General features: G+C 36.4%; 1 protein-coding gene across 1 annotated transcript in view; it reads left to right on the top strand.

Moving 5' to 3' along the window:
• The window catches only part of DGKB (diacylglycerol kinase beta), a 530693-nt gene extending 526521 nt beyond the window's left edge, over positions 1 to 4172 (top strand). Inside the window, exon 26 of the mRNA XM_081101920.1 lies at positions 2100 to 4172. Within this exon, the coding sequence (XP_080958046.1) occupies positions 2100 to 2207 (108 nt within the window). The 3' untranslated portion in view covers positions 2208 to 4172. The remainder of the gene's footprint in view (positions 1 to 2099) is intronic.
• Positions 4173 to 20018: the final 15846 nt, after the last annotated feature.

The raw sequence follows: 20018 nt of genomic DNA, 5'->3' as shown, positions 1-20018 counted from the left end.
ATATGTGACAACTTCTTCCCAAGGAACTTATCTAAAACATGACATTTTTGTGTAAAAAGATTCATGTTCAAGTTCAACATTAAGAAATTGCTTAGCTTCCTATTTCAGCATCTAAATCATTATTGCTGTGCTTGTTAAATTTCTCTTTCCTACTTGACTGTAACTTTTTGGAGGCAGAGAATGTGTATTGTGTATTTTTTTAAGTCCCTGAAGCATAGTAGGGACTCAAACAACTTTGTGAAATGAGTAAATGAATGAATGATGTAGTATTAGCTATGATGTATAAAGCTAAGATTCAGAGGAGTTTAAAATCAGTAGCATTCCCAGCCAATGTTGCTCAGTGGTTGAGCATCGACCCATGAACCAAGAGGTCCCTGGTTCAATTCCCAATCAGGGCACATGCCCGGGTTGCGAGCTTGATCCCCAGTAGCGGGTGTGCAGGAGGCAGCCGATTGATGTTTCCCTCTATCACTGTTTCTATCTCTCTCTCCCTCTCCCTTCCTCTTGCTCAAAAAAAAAAATATATAAACAAACAAATAAAAACATTTTAAATAAAATAAAATCAATAGCATATGGTAATCCAAAGCTGAATTATTAAGAGAAAATCTGATAGAGATATCTTAGAACCTACATATATAAGTGCACTCTTATATTTTTACTACATGGTTATCAACTTCCCAGTTCATAAGATAAAAATAAAGTAAAATTGTATATCCAGAGAGTTAGGGGCTGGGTTAGCCTGGTGGCCTTTAACAGGTGCAATTTATTTTTACAGTGAAGAGAAGAACACTGAATCTTCCCAGAATAACCTGATTCCAACAGAGTTAAATAAAGTTGTTCATTTTTCCAGGGTTTTGACATATTTCTGTCTTTGGAGACTGTGAAGTAAATCTCTATTTCCCAAAAGCCCCTGTACTGATTTTAATGATCCTGTCCACGTGACATACATTTTTTTTTTATTTCATTGCTATTAGTGAATGACAAGTGAAGGATATTCATTTTAACTTGAAAATGTCAGGTATGCACTTTAAGAGATATATTTTTGCAGCTTTTAATGAGGTGGTGTTTCTTTTTGAAAGAAATACTCATCTCTGATGTAGGTGCTATGCAGGTGTGACAACTGATATTTAATAAGCGATGGCTCTTGTATTAGTCACAGTTCTCTAAAGAAAATGTCTCAGATTGCTTTTGAAAAACTCTTAGCATCACTAGCCCAAAGCAAGATGTGACCTTTTTATTACATAATGATAATCATTTATTATCTCCCAATGTATCTTAAAGTCACAGACAAAATGCCACTTTGATAATTGCTTTCAATTAGCTTTGAGCATAGCGTATAGTCACAAAATGTCTTCTCTAATTTAGACTTGAATTAGAGAAAATTGCAGACATAATCTACTTTAAGCTTGTCTCATTTAAGGTGATTCGTAGTTTTATATCAAAGAAATCAAAATGAGCAGCTTTAGAACAGTTCCTCGAAGTGTTTTAAGCAGGCTTTTCAATATTTGATTTTATTCTATTACCAATTAATTAACAAATTAGAAAAGTAGTTCATCATTCCTGACCTTTTATGCATGTTAGCTTGCGACTTGCAGTTCTAATGATTGTTTGGAAATTAAGCCTTGCAGTTCGTGTTGAAAGAGAGAAACAATCTGATTAGTAAGATAAATAAAGCTTGCCTTGATACCAAGTGCATCTTGATGTTTGGCTATAGTTGGGACTCCGAACACTATAATCATGCATCCTTTCCTGCCTTAAATAAATGATACATAACTAGTGGTTAATAAATTATACTAGATAATTGTGTAACCTAAACAAGGGATTTGGGATTATCATTACAAGCGAGGTTAGAAGTAATGTGATAATTAAAAGGAAATCTCAGTTAACTTTAATGTTTTGTTTATACCTTGAACATTGGAATATGGTTCAAATGCATAGCTTTATCTCTCTTAGAAATATTTTTTTAAAAAATAATAGAAACTCAGAAACTACATTGTTATACTTGTGGTGTTTTAGTAATTCATTTCAGATTCTCAGAAACTGAGAATACTATGATATGATATCTAGAGATTACTCTTTCTTTCTTTCTTTTTTCCTAGATAAAAATTACACACAAGAACCAAGCCCCAATGCTGATGGGCCCTCCTCCAAAAACTGGGTTGTTCTGCTCCCTCGTCCAAAGAACAAGAAACCGAAGCAAGGAATAATCCCTGTGTCGTTTCATTCTTAGAGATCTAATTATCATAATTGGGCCATGGAAAACTTATGCTGGAAATCTTTGAATCCTTTCAAGTCTCCTACTCATGCAAACTCATGGAATTGGTTTAACGGTTTCTGTTACTGAGTTCATGTAAAATTCATCTATTAGAAAATTTGTCTCAGTTTTTATGGGCATCATTGCATGAAGAAAGCAGAAGTTTACGTGAAGTGATACTGCATATTTTTGTTGCATGCATTCCCATAGGTTTTTATGACTACATCCATTCCTCCTCAAGTTCTGTTTCCTAATCTGTGATTAAAACAACAACAACAAAAACAAGTTTAAACATAAAAAAGGAAATATCACAGAAAATGTGACTCTCAGTGTGATTTCAGTCATCAATAAGCACTGATCAGTAATGCTACACTGATCAAAGTTGCAGATTGCTCTAGTTTTTCCCTTTTAGAATCAGTGTATCAATAGTCTTTGACCTATGACTTGAGAAGAAACTTTTCATTGAAGGATTTTATTAAATAGTGGTATATGATACCTGCTGTATCTATTTTTTTCTTTAACTTTTAATGCTTCTGAATGGAATTCAAAATGTCAGGCATAAAATTTTCTTGTGCTGAAAAGAGAAAGTGGTTTTTTATTTTGTTTTAATTTTGTTTTTTATTCCAGAAATAAGTGAAAACATGTTACTTGGCAGTGAAGTGTGGTAATATGACAAGCCTTATTCCTTTCTGCATGTGAATCTAGGAGATTATTCATAACCACATCAGTAACCAAATAGGTGTTTTAAACTATGTGCCTAACAAGCTGTGTTTCCCACCAAAGATTCACAAAGCGATGCCTGAGAGAAATGTTTTAATAATTAATTGTGGAGAAAATTTATGGTTCTTATGATTAATTTTGTGATGACTAAAACTGTGGAAGAGAGTGAATTACCCATTAATTATAATTAAAATTCTCACCGTTCAGAGACAGTGGGACAATACAACATAATCAAAGCTCAATATTATTAACTTAACAGAAGTTATATACAAAAAGCTGATTTCTTGCTTTTGTGGGTCCTTTGTAAGTATAAGTGTCTGTAATTTTTCATGGATCAGTTAAGTCCATTTGAGAAAGTATATGGTTGTATCAGTTTCTTTCTAATATAAATTGATACCTGTAATAATATTGAGCTCACTGAAGAAAAACATGCATGCAATTAGCCTCCTCACCTACTCCACACCCATCTCTATGATGTTTTAAATGTGTGTTTGGAAATAATGGTCTAGATTGTTGTTTAATATACTCATGGCATTGTTGGATTTTCTGAGTGTCTAAGGAAATTCTGGAATAGTACTTTCTTAGTGTTTCATTTAACCTATGATATAAGTGAAATGCTATTCTGAGCAGTTCAGTGTTGTTCATTCACATTGACCTGCGTCTCATCTTTGCATGTGTTATGTTTTCAAACATGCCATAAGAAAAACAAGTGTTTGAAATGCATGATTTATTAGTTTCTCTCAACGCTCGGCATTAAAGTACTAATGATTTATCAGTTCTGTTTTTTTTATTGATTCATTCATCTTTGCATAACAAATAGCATTTAGTGATTCTGTTGAACACAATCCTGTGCATGGATTTATGGATTTCAAGTAAAATTGCTATAATTTTCGTTCTTTGGTTTGAAAACTCATGTGAATGAAATAGCTGTTGTATGAAATAGCTAGTCTCAAGCACTGTGTTGTGATGGAAGATTATGTATAAAACATATTCTTTTTTGTGTTCCAGGAACATTAGGTGGTAAATATCAATCAACAATAACTTTAATTGCTTTGAAAATAAAAGCTTTTGAATAAAATTAATACATAATTTAGCATTCCCAGGAAAATTATTATTACAGTTGCAAATATAGCACAGAAATCCCTTTCGCTAGTACATATATTTTTAAATGGTATTTGGCAGAACAGTAAATTACACCAAAAGAAATTTCAAAACAGTAAAAAATGCAGTACTGATACAATGTTACATAACACACACATTTTGTGTGTGGTATGTACGGTTGCAGGTAATAAATATTTTCACATAAACTGAGAAAATTGTGTACAATGGTCAGGCAAGCTTTGTGTCAAATACGTATTCTGAAGCCACAAATTATTTTATGTTCAGTACAACATGCAATTATTTCCTGGCCACGTTTTAGAGTATATAGTTTGAAGGCAGCAACACTTTGTGAATCATTCTTAACAATCTGTGCAGTGGAAAGCTGTTGAAAAGACAGTGGGATGAGACAAATCAAACAACCGGCCCATAAGACTTCAATAATTGAAATAATGGGATGCAGATTTACTTCAATGTAGCTACACAACTATAATTACTGTTACTAGTAGTTACATTTTCAGTCAATGGGAAGCACTGGTATCAATAATAGATATTCAAATAGTGATCAAATTTTACATTTCAAAACTCATTTTCTAAAGATACTCATTTGCTTGCCCCTCAAGTACACTACTCCTGGGCTTTCGGAAGCAGTTTATAAAAGCCCACTTTGATGGTTTTAAAATATTCTTCCCATTTTTATGATAGCTTCAAGGGAAGAATGTTTACTTAAAAAAAATTTCAAAACAGAAAGTTCTATGGTATATTAAAATATTGAATAATGAATGTTAGCTTTACAAGATACAATTTTTTCTTATGTGTGTGGGTGACTGTTTGAGTTGTTGGCTAGACATAGTGATATAAAGTTTTAAGTGGATGAAGCTCTTAAGTAAGCCCTGAGTTTATAAGGGTTGAAGGAAAAGGGAAAAAGAGACATGCACTTTGCGAAGCATTGTCATACAGTTAGCTGATAAACAGAGAAAGACATTCCAAAATAAACCTGAATGGCCATGCTTCTAATGGGAATGAGGTCTCTATGTAGAGCCAGAAATTTTAAAGGATGTATTTTTCTACTTAGATATATATATCATGTATATTTGATTCAAAAAGTGCATGTCAGCTTATTATGGAGGAAGAAGATATATGGTAGGAAGAGAAAAAATAACATTTAAAAATTTTATTTTTTAAACAGGTTATCGTGAATATAACCAGAATAAAGCAAAAGGCTCAGATGTTTAGCGACCCTACCATAGGCAGAAATTGAAATCCAATGAGAATTAATAAATCATGTTTATGGTTTTGTATCTTGTTATTTTCCCCTTTATTTAGTGGGATGGGAAGCAATTGCAATTTTCAAGAAAGAATCTGTTTTTAATCTTGGACTATATTGTACTTGAATGAGACAAAACTTTTAAATGGCTCCATTCATTTTTTGTGTCAAAGTTAGTTCCGCTGCTTATTACTTACAAAAAGAAAAATGTAATTTTCATGGTACATATAGCCCCAAATAGTTATTCAAATCCAGTACATATATTCTAAATTTAAAAAGATTGAGCCCTTATATATTGAAATGTAAAGTTTAAATAAATAAAGCAAACAGAAATCTTCAAAAGAGCTTTTATTTTGTGAAAGGCAGCAATCACTTCTTAAATCCCCCAGTTAAATTGCATTCTATTTAAATAAACTTTGGATAAACCCACATTGGAAGGATTCTGTACATCCTTATTGTGTTTAAGAATGTGCTATTCATTTAATTATAATATCTTATTTTCTCAGAAAGTGTTATATATAGTATTCTGTTTTTGAAATAAAAATGTTAACTGCTCAGATAAGTGTCATTCTTTACTGCCATTTTGGTCATATTCTGTCCATATATGAACTTTTCAAGCATATAAAGAATATCCACCAGGCCAGCCAGAAACCCTTCTTTTTGTTGGGGAGGAAGGAGTATGAGTATTTGGGGACTGAAGTCTGTGTTGTTAAGAGCCAGATCATTCTACTTTGTGGTACTTTGGCCCAAGTTGCTGCTATGAACATTATTCTAGCAATTTCAGAGATTCCAGGATGGGGATTGAATGACTACGTCAGGGGGTCTGTGAGGACTTAAGCAAAATTTTCTGGATTAAACCAATTTCTAATTTTATTTTGTATAACAGACTTAAACACATATCTCATGGGCACTGATAGGTACAAGATATTTTATGAAGAAGCTGCAGCAATTAGTAGGATCAGGCCTAAATGGGCAGTCAGACATCCCTTGAGGCATCCCAGATTGGAGAGGGTGCAGGCTGGGCTGAGGGACACATACACACACTATGCACAAATTTCATGCACCAGGCCTCTAGTTCTATACATAAATGAATAACTCATTTGAGTCCTATAATTATCAAGGCCATGCTCAATTGACTCACGATAAAACTGAGGCACAGAAATGTTTAAAACTCAACTCAAGGCTATGGTTAGTCCAGCACAGGGTCTACATTTCCGAAGGGACTGGGGGTAGTGGATACGTGGTCACGTGTCTTCTATTCTCTAAGGAATGCTGGTAGGTTGGTAGGTAGAATAACTCCTGCCCCCGCAAAACTGTACACACTAAACTTTGATACCTGTAAGTAGTTTGTGTTACCTGGCAGCAGGGAATTAAGACTACTGATAGATAAAGGATGCTAATCAGCGGGCTTTAAGTGAGTAGCCTGGATTATCCAGCTGGGCCCAATGTCATCTCAAGGGTCTTTAAAATGAAGGCGGGAGGTGGAACAGGTGGTCAGAATCGGAGGGAGTGTGGAAGTGCTTTGCTGCTGCCTCTGAAGATGGCGGAAGGGAGGCCACAGGCCACAGACTCGGTGCCTCTGGGTATTGCGAAAGGTAAGGGAACATTGTCTCCAGTAGGATCACACCATTTTTGTTTTAGCCCCCTGAGACCCATTGTGGACTCCTGACCCATGGCACTATAAGAAATTTCTGTTGTTTTAAGTGACTACATGAGTGGTAATTTGTTCAGGCAGGAATAGGAAGCAAATATAGGTGGGTAGGAAGGTGGACTATCCACATTTGGACCTGTGGCTGCATTTAGATGCCTTTTCAAATAGAGCAAAAGGCCCTAGCCAGTTTGGCTCAGTGAATAGAGCATTAGCCTGCAGACCAAAGGGTTGCAGGCTCCTCCCAGGCCCAGGCCCTGGTTGGGCTCCCGGGAGGCAACTAACCAATGTGTTTCTCTCACATCACTATCTGTCTTTTCCTCTCTCTTCTACTCTCTCTAAAAATCAATGGAAAATATCCTTGGGTGAGGATTAAAACATAGAGCAAAAGTCCTCTCTTTAAACCTTAATGCATTTGAATTGCTTAATCTTCTTTAAACAGCATGTGGATTCCTCAAATCCAGTGTACATATTCTCACCCTAATGTTGATAAATTGATGGGGGGAGGGGAAGAGGTTATTTCCTAGTTCATTCATTTTTGATATCACTTTAAAAAGGAAAAAAATAAAAGCGTTTGTCATGATAAAATCTATTTCGTGGGAGACAATGATCTCAATAACATTTTTCAGTGATATATTTAATCCCGGTTTTAGTTATTTGGAAATTTGCAGAATAATAATGCTTGTTTTCCTTTCTTGGAACACTTTCTATTTTGGTCTGTAGGGATAAGAGAATAACAAAAGGTGACAGTGCAGGGGAGGTTTGGAATACGCCTCTTAAGTTAATTTGATTTAAGTTTAGCTGAGCAGAGGAAGCTAATGAAGAGGCCCCTACCTGCTGGGTCAAAGCCCTGCCTGCCTTTGGTTCACTATCCCAATTTGAAGTTCTTGAACCAGAGTGTGCTTTGCAAATGCTAATGGATTTAAACTGGTTTATGTTTCAATTACTAGGTGCTTGAAAGGGAAAATCAAAGTACTTCGGAGATACTTTAGAGTGTAAAGACTTTTTGGTTTTTAGATCAGAATTTCCCGAGTCCAAGGAAGGTTGTCAGTCACATGAAAACTGAGCATGTCTGTCTATAACTTGAGTCCTTTTCCTGTTCTAGAGCCTTCACTCTTGTAACCGAGTTTATGTTGCTACCAGAGACTCCATTGTCTTTCACACACACGGGAGAAATTAATCGATTCAGTGGTTTGTTTGGTACAGTTTAGTGACAAAGATTCTCTCCTCAACTACGCTCTACTCAGTCTCCTCTGAACTGTTTATCAAATAAGCCTTCATTTTGGACTTCGTGTTTCTCTCTGCATTGTTACATTTTTAGCAAGAATCCTGCTCAATCAGGTTAGCCAGAACCCCCCACTCTGCATATCTGATCACCCTCAGGATCTAATCTGACTTCTCACCTTCCACCACCTCCCAGGTGATGTCTGATTCCCCCCGATCTGCCTTTAGCAAGAATCCCCTCTTGCCCCTATGGTTTCCTCTTAGTAATTTTTCATCCACTGACCCCTCTCCTGCTCTTTAGCTGTATTTAAGTTGATCCCAACCTTACTCCCCTACTGCAAAATTCCACTCTAGTGGTCCCTATAATTTATCACAATAGTCCCTCCTTGAATAAAGTTTTCCTTATGATGTCATTTACTACTTTTTATTTAATGTTAGTTTTTGGTGGTGGTGGTGTGTGTGTGTGTGTTGTTTTGTTTTTTTTAACACGGGTACGATTAGATGATGGTGAGAACTATGTTTGGACTAGCCAACTCACACCTACCTGGTGTATAGAGGTCTGTGACCACCCAGAGCAAACCACGTGCTGCTACATGAGAAAGTTACTGATATGTCATTTCTTCCACTCTTCAAGAGAAGTGGCAAACTAAGATTTTTATATGAAGTCTTTTAACTTTAAAGTACTGTGTCTAACAAGCAAGCAAGAACACTTCTGTAAATATCACCCAGCCAGTGGGCCTGAAGTTCTCACCATCTTTAATTGAGAAACTTTTTCCTCTGTAAAAGACAGTCTGACAATGATAAAGTGCACTACTGCCTTATCATCCTCCATTTCCCTGGTTAGAAATAATAGTTATTGTGAATTATTTCAATAAGATTGAATGTGCCAGAACACTGAAGGGACAAAAATGTTGTTTATCTCTTATTGATTCCTTTAACAAATTTAGTACGTGTTTGTTAAATGCTTAGGAGCTCAGAAAACATCCATGAATAAAACAAAGTCCATTGTCCTCAGGTGGGTATTATTCTAGCTGATGTCATCATTAAACCATCTCTGTAAGCCATTTAAAAGGGAAATATCTCAAACTTACAATTCAAGACATTCATGAGGCTATTCTATACTTGGGAAGCTTACAGTCAAGTCTTTTTACAGCAGAAGAAATCACTTTCATATAGTATGAGGTCTGGAATTTTTTTTATTCTTTGCTTTCTACTTAATTTTCTTTATCAAATTTCATTGACTTACTCAGAACTTTTACTACCATGTACTAAAAGGAAATGGATAAAAAGTGGTAGGTGGCTTATTTATATTATATGTTGATGCCTTCGTTAATAGTGGAGCTGACAATAATCTCAGGGTCACAGAGCTAAATACTAGGGATTGCATAGAGGCTTACCTTCTACAAAGTACTTTTTGCTACCCACTGCATGTGTGCCTCTTAATGGGGGTGCTGGGGTCCAACCCCAGCGGGTCCAGGGGTCCCCAAAGGTGTGGACGGAGTCGGCGAAGAAGGAATGACATGGAGACAGCGTTCAGTTGATCAGCAGCCTTGCCAGGATCTCTAGCCACAATCTCCAGCGAAGTTCTGGTTAGGATCTCCAGCCAGGTTCTGTGTCCATGTTCTCTTGCTAGATTCTCCAGCCAGGTTCTGTAGCCATGTTCCCTCACTAGGTTCTCCAGCCAGGTTCTGTCCAGGTTCTCCAGCCAGGTTCAGTCACCAGGTTCTAGTCAGGTTCTCTTGCCATGTTCTATCCAGGTTCTGTAGCCAGGTTCTCTAGGTTCTGTTGCCAGTTTCTGTCCAGGATCTTTTGCCATGTTCTCTCCAGCGAAGTTCTTCTGTCTCTAGGTTCTGTGTAGGTTCTGTCTTCTAGGTTCTGTGTGTTGCTGTCTTGTTATATCTGTATTTATACCAGTTGACTCAGTCCTATCAATCTCTATTACAAAGGTTAGGGCGTTTCTTATCTCCATCCCAGGGAGTAAAGATTATGTAGCTTAAGCATGATTGTTCATAGTTAAAGTGATTAATTACCCACTTGGCACTTAGTTAAGAGGTTTTATTCCCTCCCTAACTTCAGGGGAAAATCCCTACCTGGGGAAACAACCTTTCTCAGAGAGGTGACCTTGGTTAAAACACATAGTGCCAAGAAGGTGAGCAAACATATTAAGAACAGTATGCCATATATGCCAGGTCCCTTGAAACAGCAAGGATGGACCGGCTCCCGGCATGGGGGGTTGGGTTAGGTAACAGTCAGAATATCTTCTTGGATCCCCATATTTATCTACAATTTGGAAAAAATACATTTTATGTAAAATCCAACACAAATCCATATATATGTCTACGTAAAAGGACTCAAACATTAAAGTGAAACCTCAGATTTGCCATAACTCACAAAATGTTTGCCCAAGCTCCCAGGTTTATGCAATTGGAACATTGGAAGGTGCTTTGGAGAAAGCACTGCCCCATACTCCAATCTTTACCAACAGCCTGGATCTCATTTCTAAGCTGCAGACCTGTGTCTAACTGCCCACTGGTATCTATTTGCATCATGGGTTCGATGTGCCTGAAACTCCACTCATTCACATTCTCACATGACAAACTGCTCTCCTGTCTGTTATCTGCTTTTCATGTAATGAGGCATGACCCAGTCTTTTATAGAAACCTAGAGGCCCGATGCATGAAATTTGTGCACAGGTGATATCCCTAGGCCTGGCCGGCGATCAGGGCCAATCAGGGCCTGCCAGCTGGGCAGAGGAATGGGGCGCAAGAGGTTGGCCACCAGCCCTGATGAGGGAGCCGGCCCTTGGCCCCCCTGGGAAAGGGGCAACATCTGCCACCACCCCCAGTTCCCTGTCCCAGGCCATGGACAGGAGGCCTGTCCCAGGAGATTGGCCAGCGGGGAGAGGTTGGCTGTGGGAGCACACTGACCACCAGGGGGCAGCTCCTGTGTTCAGTGTCTGCCCCCTGGTGGTCAGTGTGCATCATAACGACCAGTCGTTCCGGTCGCTTAAGCTATTATATATATAGATGGGTCACACCTCTTTTCCATTCAATTTATTTCATATACAGTGGGGCCTTGACTTACAAGTTTAATTCGTTCTGTGACGGAGCTCGTAACTCAAATTACTCATATGTCAAATCACTGTGACATTCGCTGCACCAACTAGTGGTGGGGTATCTGAAGCTGGCTCGTAACCCGAATTTTAGCTTGCAACTCAAAGCAAAAAATTGGCCAAGAGACGGCTCGTATCTCGAAAAACTCGTTAGTCAGAACACTCGTAAGTCAAGGCCCCACTGTATTTTTCATTCATCTTCTACTTCTGTCCCCACTGCTATTCTCTAATATTTGTTTTTTTCTCTCTCATTTGAACTTTTTCAATAATAACCTAAATGATCTATCTGCTCTCAGTTTGTACTGATTTCGGTTGATCCTAACACATGATGTAAGAAATTTTTCTAAAATGCAAATATATTACTAATTTACTATTAATATATTCTAAAAATGATCAAAGACTGAATAAGGTAAAATATTAATTTTTGTGTAAATGTGAATGGCTTCAAAACTTTTGTGATAATGCCTTTACTCTCTTGCATTAAAATGGAGCTATTTTGAGTGAGAGAAGAAAGGACAAGAATAATAGAAACACACACCAACAATATTTTATCCAAACCACAGTCTAGCATCAAGTTAGCTGTGTGATGATGCTGCCTGGGCCATATCCACCACATCAATAGAGAAAGGTATTGAATGATATTGACCTTGAAGACTTACAGAACAACTCAGAGCACTTCAAGGAATTCTAAGGCCACAGCCCTCCTATTTCCTTTACCCTCTAATATCTTTGCAATCTTCAAAAATACATGGCTTTTAATATCACATTGTTTAGTGGAGAACTTGTTCATTCAAAGGTTGTTTCACTTTATCCAGTCATTAAATTTTGATGTAAAGAATAAGGGATAAAATAGGCATTGAAGTTCTTAGCATCTATAAAGCTCTGCAGATGGGCTAAGAAATATTTTCAAAATATGTGTACATATTTGTAATTTTGTCTGTGCTCTCTAGTAATTACAGACTGCAAGTACTATTTTCACATCCATGAAGAATTAGTTGGATTTTGGCTTGTGATATTTTATATTACTTTAACATATGTAGTTCTAATATCTGACATTTCTTTTAAAGTTTTTTACATCATAGATATGTTTTCTTCTTGTTCTTAGCATGTGTATTCTATCTTAGACATGTTTTAGAGAAAAATACAATTTTTGTCTCTCATTTATTCACATCACACATGACACATCACATACAACTTGGCAAAATAAACTTTTTGAAGGATAGAAGAGTAACATATAGCCTATATTAATTTTAAGGCATTACAATATATATTATGGAAAGGAATTTAAAATATTATTTAAACTGCTCATTTGATTGTTAATTTATATATTATTTTATTTTCATTTAAGAAAACACAAAAGCAAAGTAGAGGTTCCTATTTATTCATGTTGCAGAAGGATGGTGACCCTTAGTTAAAAATATTTTCCTGCTTAATAATGCACCAATTACAGTTTTTAATTGATCCTTTGATTTCAAATACCTTTTATATTTGCTGCCAACCACATAACATTAGCTTTTTATAAGAGTGAAATTATAAGTTCAAATTTGTGAATTCTTAGGTCTTTGATCATATGTTGATTTTATTCTCCTAGTTTATAAGTGCTTAACTAACCCTCTCTGTCAAATTTAGAAAAGGACCAATGAAATTTGAAAATAGAAAATAATAGCAATGCTCCTTCCTAGAGCTCAATCTTTCATTTGTTTCTCATTCATGTGGTTTTTAATTTATTTTTCTTGAAAAGCATAATAACCTCTGATTTTGTAACTATTTTTAAAATATTGGAATGTCCCCTTCATTTTAGAGCTATTACAAATTTGACTTTTTCAAATGTGAACAATATCCCATTTTAATTTTTAAATTATGTATTCCTTTTCTATATCTTGGAAATGTATATTTCAAATATCTGAAGATGATCCTCATTCTCTGGTATCTTTATATCTGAACAAAAGTATTATTTATTTTCTATCATATTTTTAATTTCTCTAAATTAGTTCAGTAACACTTTGAATAAATATTTATTAGAACTTTAAAGAACTCCTCATTAAATATATATTTTGAAAAATTATGCCTGCGTAGCTTAAGCTCTTTGTCCACATTCTCACAGTCAACTAGAATTAGACCACCCATATACTCCAGCACCACGCCTGCTCCATAAGTAGTTCAAAATGGTAAAAAATAAATAAATAAATAAAAATAATACTGTGAGATTAAAATAAAAAAATTATCATCAAATCTGAATTATCCAATAAAAAGCATATGTATGATAGAATATTTATTTCCACAATATTTGGTTTTAGAGAACATTTAATTTTAGAGGCAATTTCCATAATTGTGTTTTATTAGGCAAATATTAAAATTACTTTGCTTCTCCTAAAGAAACAATGCCTGATGATAATAGAGATAATTGAAGAGTGGGATTGACAGGAGTTAGCAAGTTTTATAGAATTATAATAATACATGCCTTGAGTAAAATGTGAAACTGCAAATCATGTAGGTAATTGAAAGTTCAAATCGAAATATTTAAAAATAACAAGAAACCTGATCATGTACACACATATTCACTATTGAAATAGTATTTTAAAAGTTAAGGCTCTCAGATTCCTTCAAGGTCTTGGTTTAGAAACCTTGGTTAAGCAACAGTATAGCCAGGTATAATGTTATCTAGCCACAGTGATCTGAAAAAGTGGCTAAAGTTGTATTACAATTTAATTTTAGATAAAAAGGATGATATTTTTCTTTATTTTAATAGAAAAACAAGTTTACTTATTTAAAAACTAGAGGCCTAGTGCACAAATTTGTGCACAGGTGGGGTCCAGCCAGCCGCCTCAATGGGGGCCGATCAGGGCTAGACCAGCCAGGGGTAGGGGCCATGGGAGGTTGGCTGGACCCAACCCCAATTGGTTGTTCCAGCATTCCAGCATTTGTGTTGCTTGGCTTTTATATATATAGATGGATTTGAGCAATTTTAGCAATAATACAGAGCTCCTTAGTTCACTTAAAGAGTAAAATATCTCATATGTTTTGAATATGTTCACTCACTTCTAGCTTTTTTTCTACCAACTTCACATGAAATTTAAATTGTAGTAAAAATCCATCACAAGACTCTTTTTCAACCTTTAGTTTTGCATGGAAATGACAGAAAGATTCTATTACATCATTGCCTATGCTCTATATGGTCCTACTCTTTTCTTCTGCTCACAGTGTCTGGACGACTTGCTAGTGTGCTCTCAGTGGACTAGCAGAGTCTTATGGCAGATGGGGAAGAAAATGGGTATGTGTTTAATCTTTGACCTTCTCCATCAACTCATGATTCAAATATAGTCACATATTTATTTTTACAATTGATTGCTCATGATTTCACAGTTCCTGTTGGCACAGAAACTAACTGATATCTTCTGATGCAGGAATCAATCACCAGGACACTGTAGTATGAGAAGAAGTGGGATGTAGGGGGAAGGTGCAGAAAGAGACCAAAATTAATCTTTTTTGTGTGTTTTGAAGTATATACATCTTTAAAAAAAATTGTAATTATAGTTTGCATTCAATATTTTGTATTAGTTTTAGGTTCACAGCACAGTGGTTAGACATTCATAGACTTTACAAACATCCTCTCTGATATTTCCAGAACCCACCTGGCAGCAAAATTAATCTTGACACATACAGCTGTGCCATTGTATGATGTGGCCACGTGATGACATCATTAAAAGTTGTCAACAAGCTGGTGGTGATGCCTATGCTGGTCTAGACTCTTGTGGATGCTGTAGTGTTAACCGCACCCCAAACATAGGTTCTAAAGTTATATTTCTCTTTCTTCATACACAGTGTTTTGTCATTCCCCCCCCCCAAAAAAAAAAAAATAACAGTATACTGTATTTGGGATGGGTTTTCTCCTTCAGGTGAATGCTGTGCTCACAACAACCTTCCTTCGTTACTGCTTAGACCTATCTCTTAAGTTTAAACACCAGCTTAGACTCTACTTTCTCTCAATGATATTTATTTTTAGGAGCCAGGTTTCCTTGCCCTGTCAGTAGATCTTCATAAAAACATCTCTTCTACCCTGGTCCCTTTACCTTTAAATCTGAAGGGGTTGAGATTTCTGTGCAATCTCCCACTCTTATGCCAGTTGCATTATTCTTATTACCTGTGACCAGTGAGGAAGAGCAACAACCTCAGAAAATAAGTCATGAGGAAGTCACAGGTACTTTTGAAAGTTTTCTGCCCTTCTCGGCATCTCCTCTATACATTCCATAATGTATGTGTCTACTTGCTGCAGCCTTTCTTGGAGAATGCACATGTACATACGGCCTGCCTGATCAAGTACCTTTTAAATCAGTAGATATATACTGCTCTGACCTTGGCCAAAGTGAAAAATCAGCAAAGCTTAGCTTCCTTCAGTGTTTCTCATCTTCTTCCAGGGTTTCCTTGCCAATGCCAATTATAAATGGTTGCATTCTATCAAAAATGCCTAATGTCTTCCATTGAAACAGATCTTATTGTCTTGGGATCAAGAAATTGATAATGATTAAACTAAATATTTGTAACTAGATTTTTTTATATAGTTATAGATTTCGTTTTTACCAAGTGCTTTCTTTGAGCACTTAGGTAGCAGAAAACTCAGTGGGTTTCTGGTCAACCTGACCCAATTCCAAAATCCTGAGAAAAAGAAAATAATGAGAGAAGGAAAAGCGGTAACAATAAATGTGCTATGATGAATGAGAAAAGAAGTAAAAGGTGAACTTATGCTCTAGTTACTATTATTTTTGGATTCTACCACTTGGAAACTGAAACGAATGATGTGGTATTTATATTTAAAAGGAGTTTGCCATGAACTTGAGATGTATAAATAGTGAATACTAAATTTTTAGGAAAGTATGCATAGTAAAACATTAAGGAAAATTCTAGGGAAAAAATTATTATGACTTCATCCTTTTTACAAAGTAAATATGTCAGTTACATAGCAAATAAAGCAAATGGAGTGGATCTCAATGAAAGGGTTCACTGCTGAATGCAATAGAATGAATCATCACCTATGACCGTTTCCTTCCATGAAAAAGGAGGCTGCCCAGATCCTTGGGATTCAAGCTCATGGTGTCTGAGGTTCAATCCAGGAGTAGAAATCAATGTAAATAAAAAGAGAATCTCTTGAATACTACAAGAAAATGCCTAAAAACAAGAATATTTGCATATCATAAAGGAGATTGACATGCATTAAATGAAAGAGATAATTCAGGAGTTCAAATTTTCTGTAACTCCAATTTGGTTTGGAATAGATGGACTGTAATTCATGGTAGTTTACACAGTGTTTGATTCTCTTCTCTTTTTTGTGTGTGTCAGTAGCTTTCTCAAATTTATGTTTTATACATACATATATATTTATTTACTTAGATATTTAATAATTTATATACACACATAGATTTCCAAATTTCCTGTATTTACTTATTTACTGATCTGGTAGTAGTATATTTCATCTACAAACACATATTAACTTACACTGAAATAAGACTGGCTATTTATCAAACATTCATCAGTTCTAAGAAAAAAGATTTTCAGATTCTTGGCAGTGTTCTACAATTCGGTTTAACATCAGATCAGAAAGATTATTTTTGTTTTCCTTGTGAAATTTTTTTAGACATTTGTTAATGACCTGATTTACTTTTTCCATCAGAAATATAACTATTCTTTGGGAAGTAATTCAGAACAAATAGCCATCAGGTGTGAGTTTTGCTAATTCAATATTAAAGTGAGCAAATACCACAATCTGCATTTGATTTCTATCCCTTTCCTGTTATTTACCAAGTGTCTGTTTTTGGGCCATAACTTAGAGTGAACTAGGCCATTAGGTGCTAGAAAGCTCCAAATCACATTTATTTCATTTGTTCATGTTTCCCTCATACAACCAAAATCTGAGACCAGTCCACGTGCCCTCTAATTTTAAACAAAAGTCTTCTTATAATGGGTATGCCAAGTCTAAGCCTTCTTTTGTCAGGTGGTAGAAGAGTAAATCAAATTCTAGTAAGAATTGATTGTGGAGCCCTGACCGGTTTGGCTCAGTGGATAGAGCGTCGGCCTGTGGACAGAAAGGTCCCAGGTTCAATTCTGGTCAAGGGCATGTGCCTTGGTTGCAGGCACATCCCCAGTAGGGGGTGTGCAGGAGGCAGCTGATCGATGTTTCTCTCTCATCAATGTTTCTAACTCTCTATCCCTCTCTCTTCCTCTCTGTAAAAAATCAATTACATATATATATATATATATATATATATATATATATATATATATGAATTGATTGTGGAGTATTGGAATAAATACTCAGATATTATTCAACCCTTGTCTCTGCTTAACTGGCTCAAGTCGTGACAGGCAGCATGGACCCACTGATTGTTCAGTTACATATTCTGGCCACCAATAAGTAAGTGAGGGACTCTTCTGGGGTGAGTACCAGGGATTCCACTTGCTGCCTGCACTGGGGGTTCCCGGAACTGAGGCCTGGATTCTTATTTGCAGCACTGCCAGGAATTTTCCTTTTTTGAGTCCCAGCTGCAGCCTCATCAATCCCCGTCGTCTCACCTGAGACCTAAGTTGAATCAAGCATTTTTGTATGCCAGGAGGAGGAACCAAGAATATTTGTATGGCACGAGAAGCATGTGCTGCTTTCTGTCTGGGCTTCTTTATAAGGAACCATGTACTGTGTATGGCATGGGAGGCATTTTACTGCCTCTCCTCTGGGCAAGCCTGATCAGCTCCGGGTGACAAGAGACCTCCAGTGGTCCTTAGCCTGGTCTCCAAGCCCTTAGTCTGATCCACTCTGGGATGTGAGGCCTTGCCCTGCTTCGGTGGGTGTTTCTATGCAGGGCATTCTGTGGTATCTGTGGCTGGACAGACAAGGAGCTTGGTGTGAAGTTCTTGTCTGGAGTTGGTGTGCAGCTGTAAATATTGTATGTAAGGGTGTCTCTGTTGATCGTTGTCTTGTGTCTCTTTGTTGTTTGGTTTAATTTATTTAAAGATGGGGCACATCCCACTTTGCTGGGGGCCTAGCTGCTTGTGGCAGGCTGAACCTGTGGCAGAGATTGCAGCAACTTCCCAGCAGCTGCCAAACTTTCTTAATCTTGGGGACCCTTCCTGCTCTTCCTGTCAAGGCATCAGCCACTGGAAACTCTTAGCTAGTGAAGCTCTTGTCTGCCTGTAATGTACCTTTGGTCACTGGTGTTCTTTGCTTGCTTTCTATCTTTTGGAGACTTAGTTTGCTCTTCACCGATTCATGAACACAGAGAATCCTCTGTCTCTGCTATGTGAGTTTTGTGCCACTCAGAGCCAAAGGTCATTTGCTGTGCTGGGTTAGTGTGAGGTAAGAGTCTAAGGATAACTTCCCAGTCCCTCCTTTTGAGAATACTCATTTATATACTGTAGGATTTGTTGTTGTCGTTTCTGTTTTTAAGATCTCTTATATCCAAGATTTCATATTGTTACAGTCTACGCAGAAAGAAAAATATGGGAAATAAAACTTTCTAAGTCCCCAAATCTTTATCCTGGAGGACCCGATCTGCATAAGTGCCCTCTAGCAGGCTGCGGAAATAGCAGTGGGGGCCACTCCCATTTTTGTAAGGAAAAAGAAAAGAAAATAGTACTTTCACATTAAAGCCACTGAAAGTCGTTGAGTTATATCTGTTACAGATTTGCCAAGAAAATGCCTTGGGTAATGATAATGGGCTTTAAAATCTCGAAATTGTTTAGGCAAAATAAATATAACTAAAATGAAGGATTTCTGATAAAGCTTTTCAGTGATAATTATATATGCCTAAACATAGTTTTCCAAAGTCTTTGGTCATTTAAAACTTTGGAGTTTGCTGGTTTAAATAGTAAAAATATTTAATATCTAGGTATTTTGAAGTAACAGGATACTGAAATATTAATCTGAGTTTGTCTACTTTGGGCTTCCTAATACAGAGAATCTAGAGAATATATTTGAATCTGTTAATGAATATGTCTTGTATTTTATCTGAAATACATTTCTTAAAATGTGAGTGTATTGCTAATTTGAAAAAAATATTAAGTACTTACTTGCCACCTAAAATTTAAGGTTTCTAAAAAGTTAAAAATTCTAACTAATTGGAAAAAAAAGTATATGGTTTTGGTAATAGAAGGCATGAGGTATGGAGATGCATTTTTTAAGGGAAAAGGAAAGTAAGTTGTTCCAAAGCTAAATGAATAAGATTTGTGAAAAATATAGAAGAATCGTGGAGAGAAATCTTAAAAGGAAATTATAGGTAATCTGAATAATTTAATTAGATAAATGAATCTAAAGTATATTTAGAGAGAGTGAAAGGGAGGGAGGGGAAGAGACAGAGAGAAACATTGATGTAAGAGTGATACATTGGTTGGTTGCCTCCCGCAGTCACCCCTACCAGGGGTGGAACCTGCAACCCAGAACGGTGCCTTTGATCTGGAATTGAACCTGCAATCCTCAGGTGCTTAGGTAGACGCTCTGACCACTAAGCTACACTGGTCAGGGCTACATGAAATGTCTTGTTCAGTTCCATAAATGTTTTGGCTGCCACATCTCCCTAGTTAACATTGATAACTAACACTGTTATTAAAGGGAGAAAGACATATCTCAAACACCTGGAATAAGGCAAGCACTGTCATAGGTATTTCATATATTTTTCACTTTGATTCTCATAAGAATCCTCTCAGGGATATA

Source organism: Myotis nattereri (assembly GCF_964212035.1).
Source record: "Myotis nattereri genome assembly, chromosome: 11".
NCBI classification, from domain to species: Eukaryota; Metazoa; Chordata; class Mammalia; order Chiroptera; family Vespertilionidae; genus Myotis; species Myotis nattereri.
This window is presented reverse-complemented; position numbering and strand designations above follow the sequence as displayed.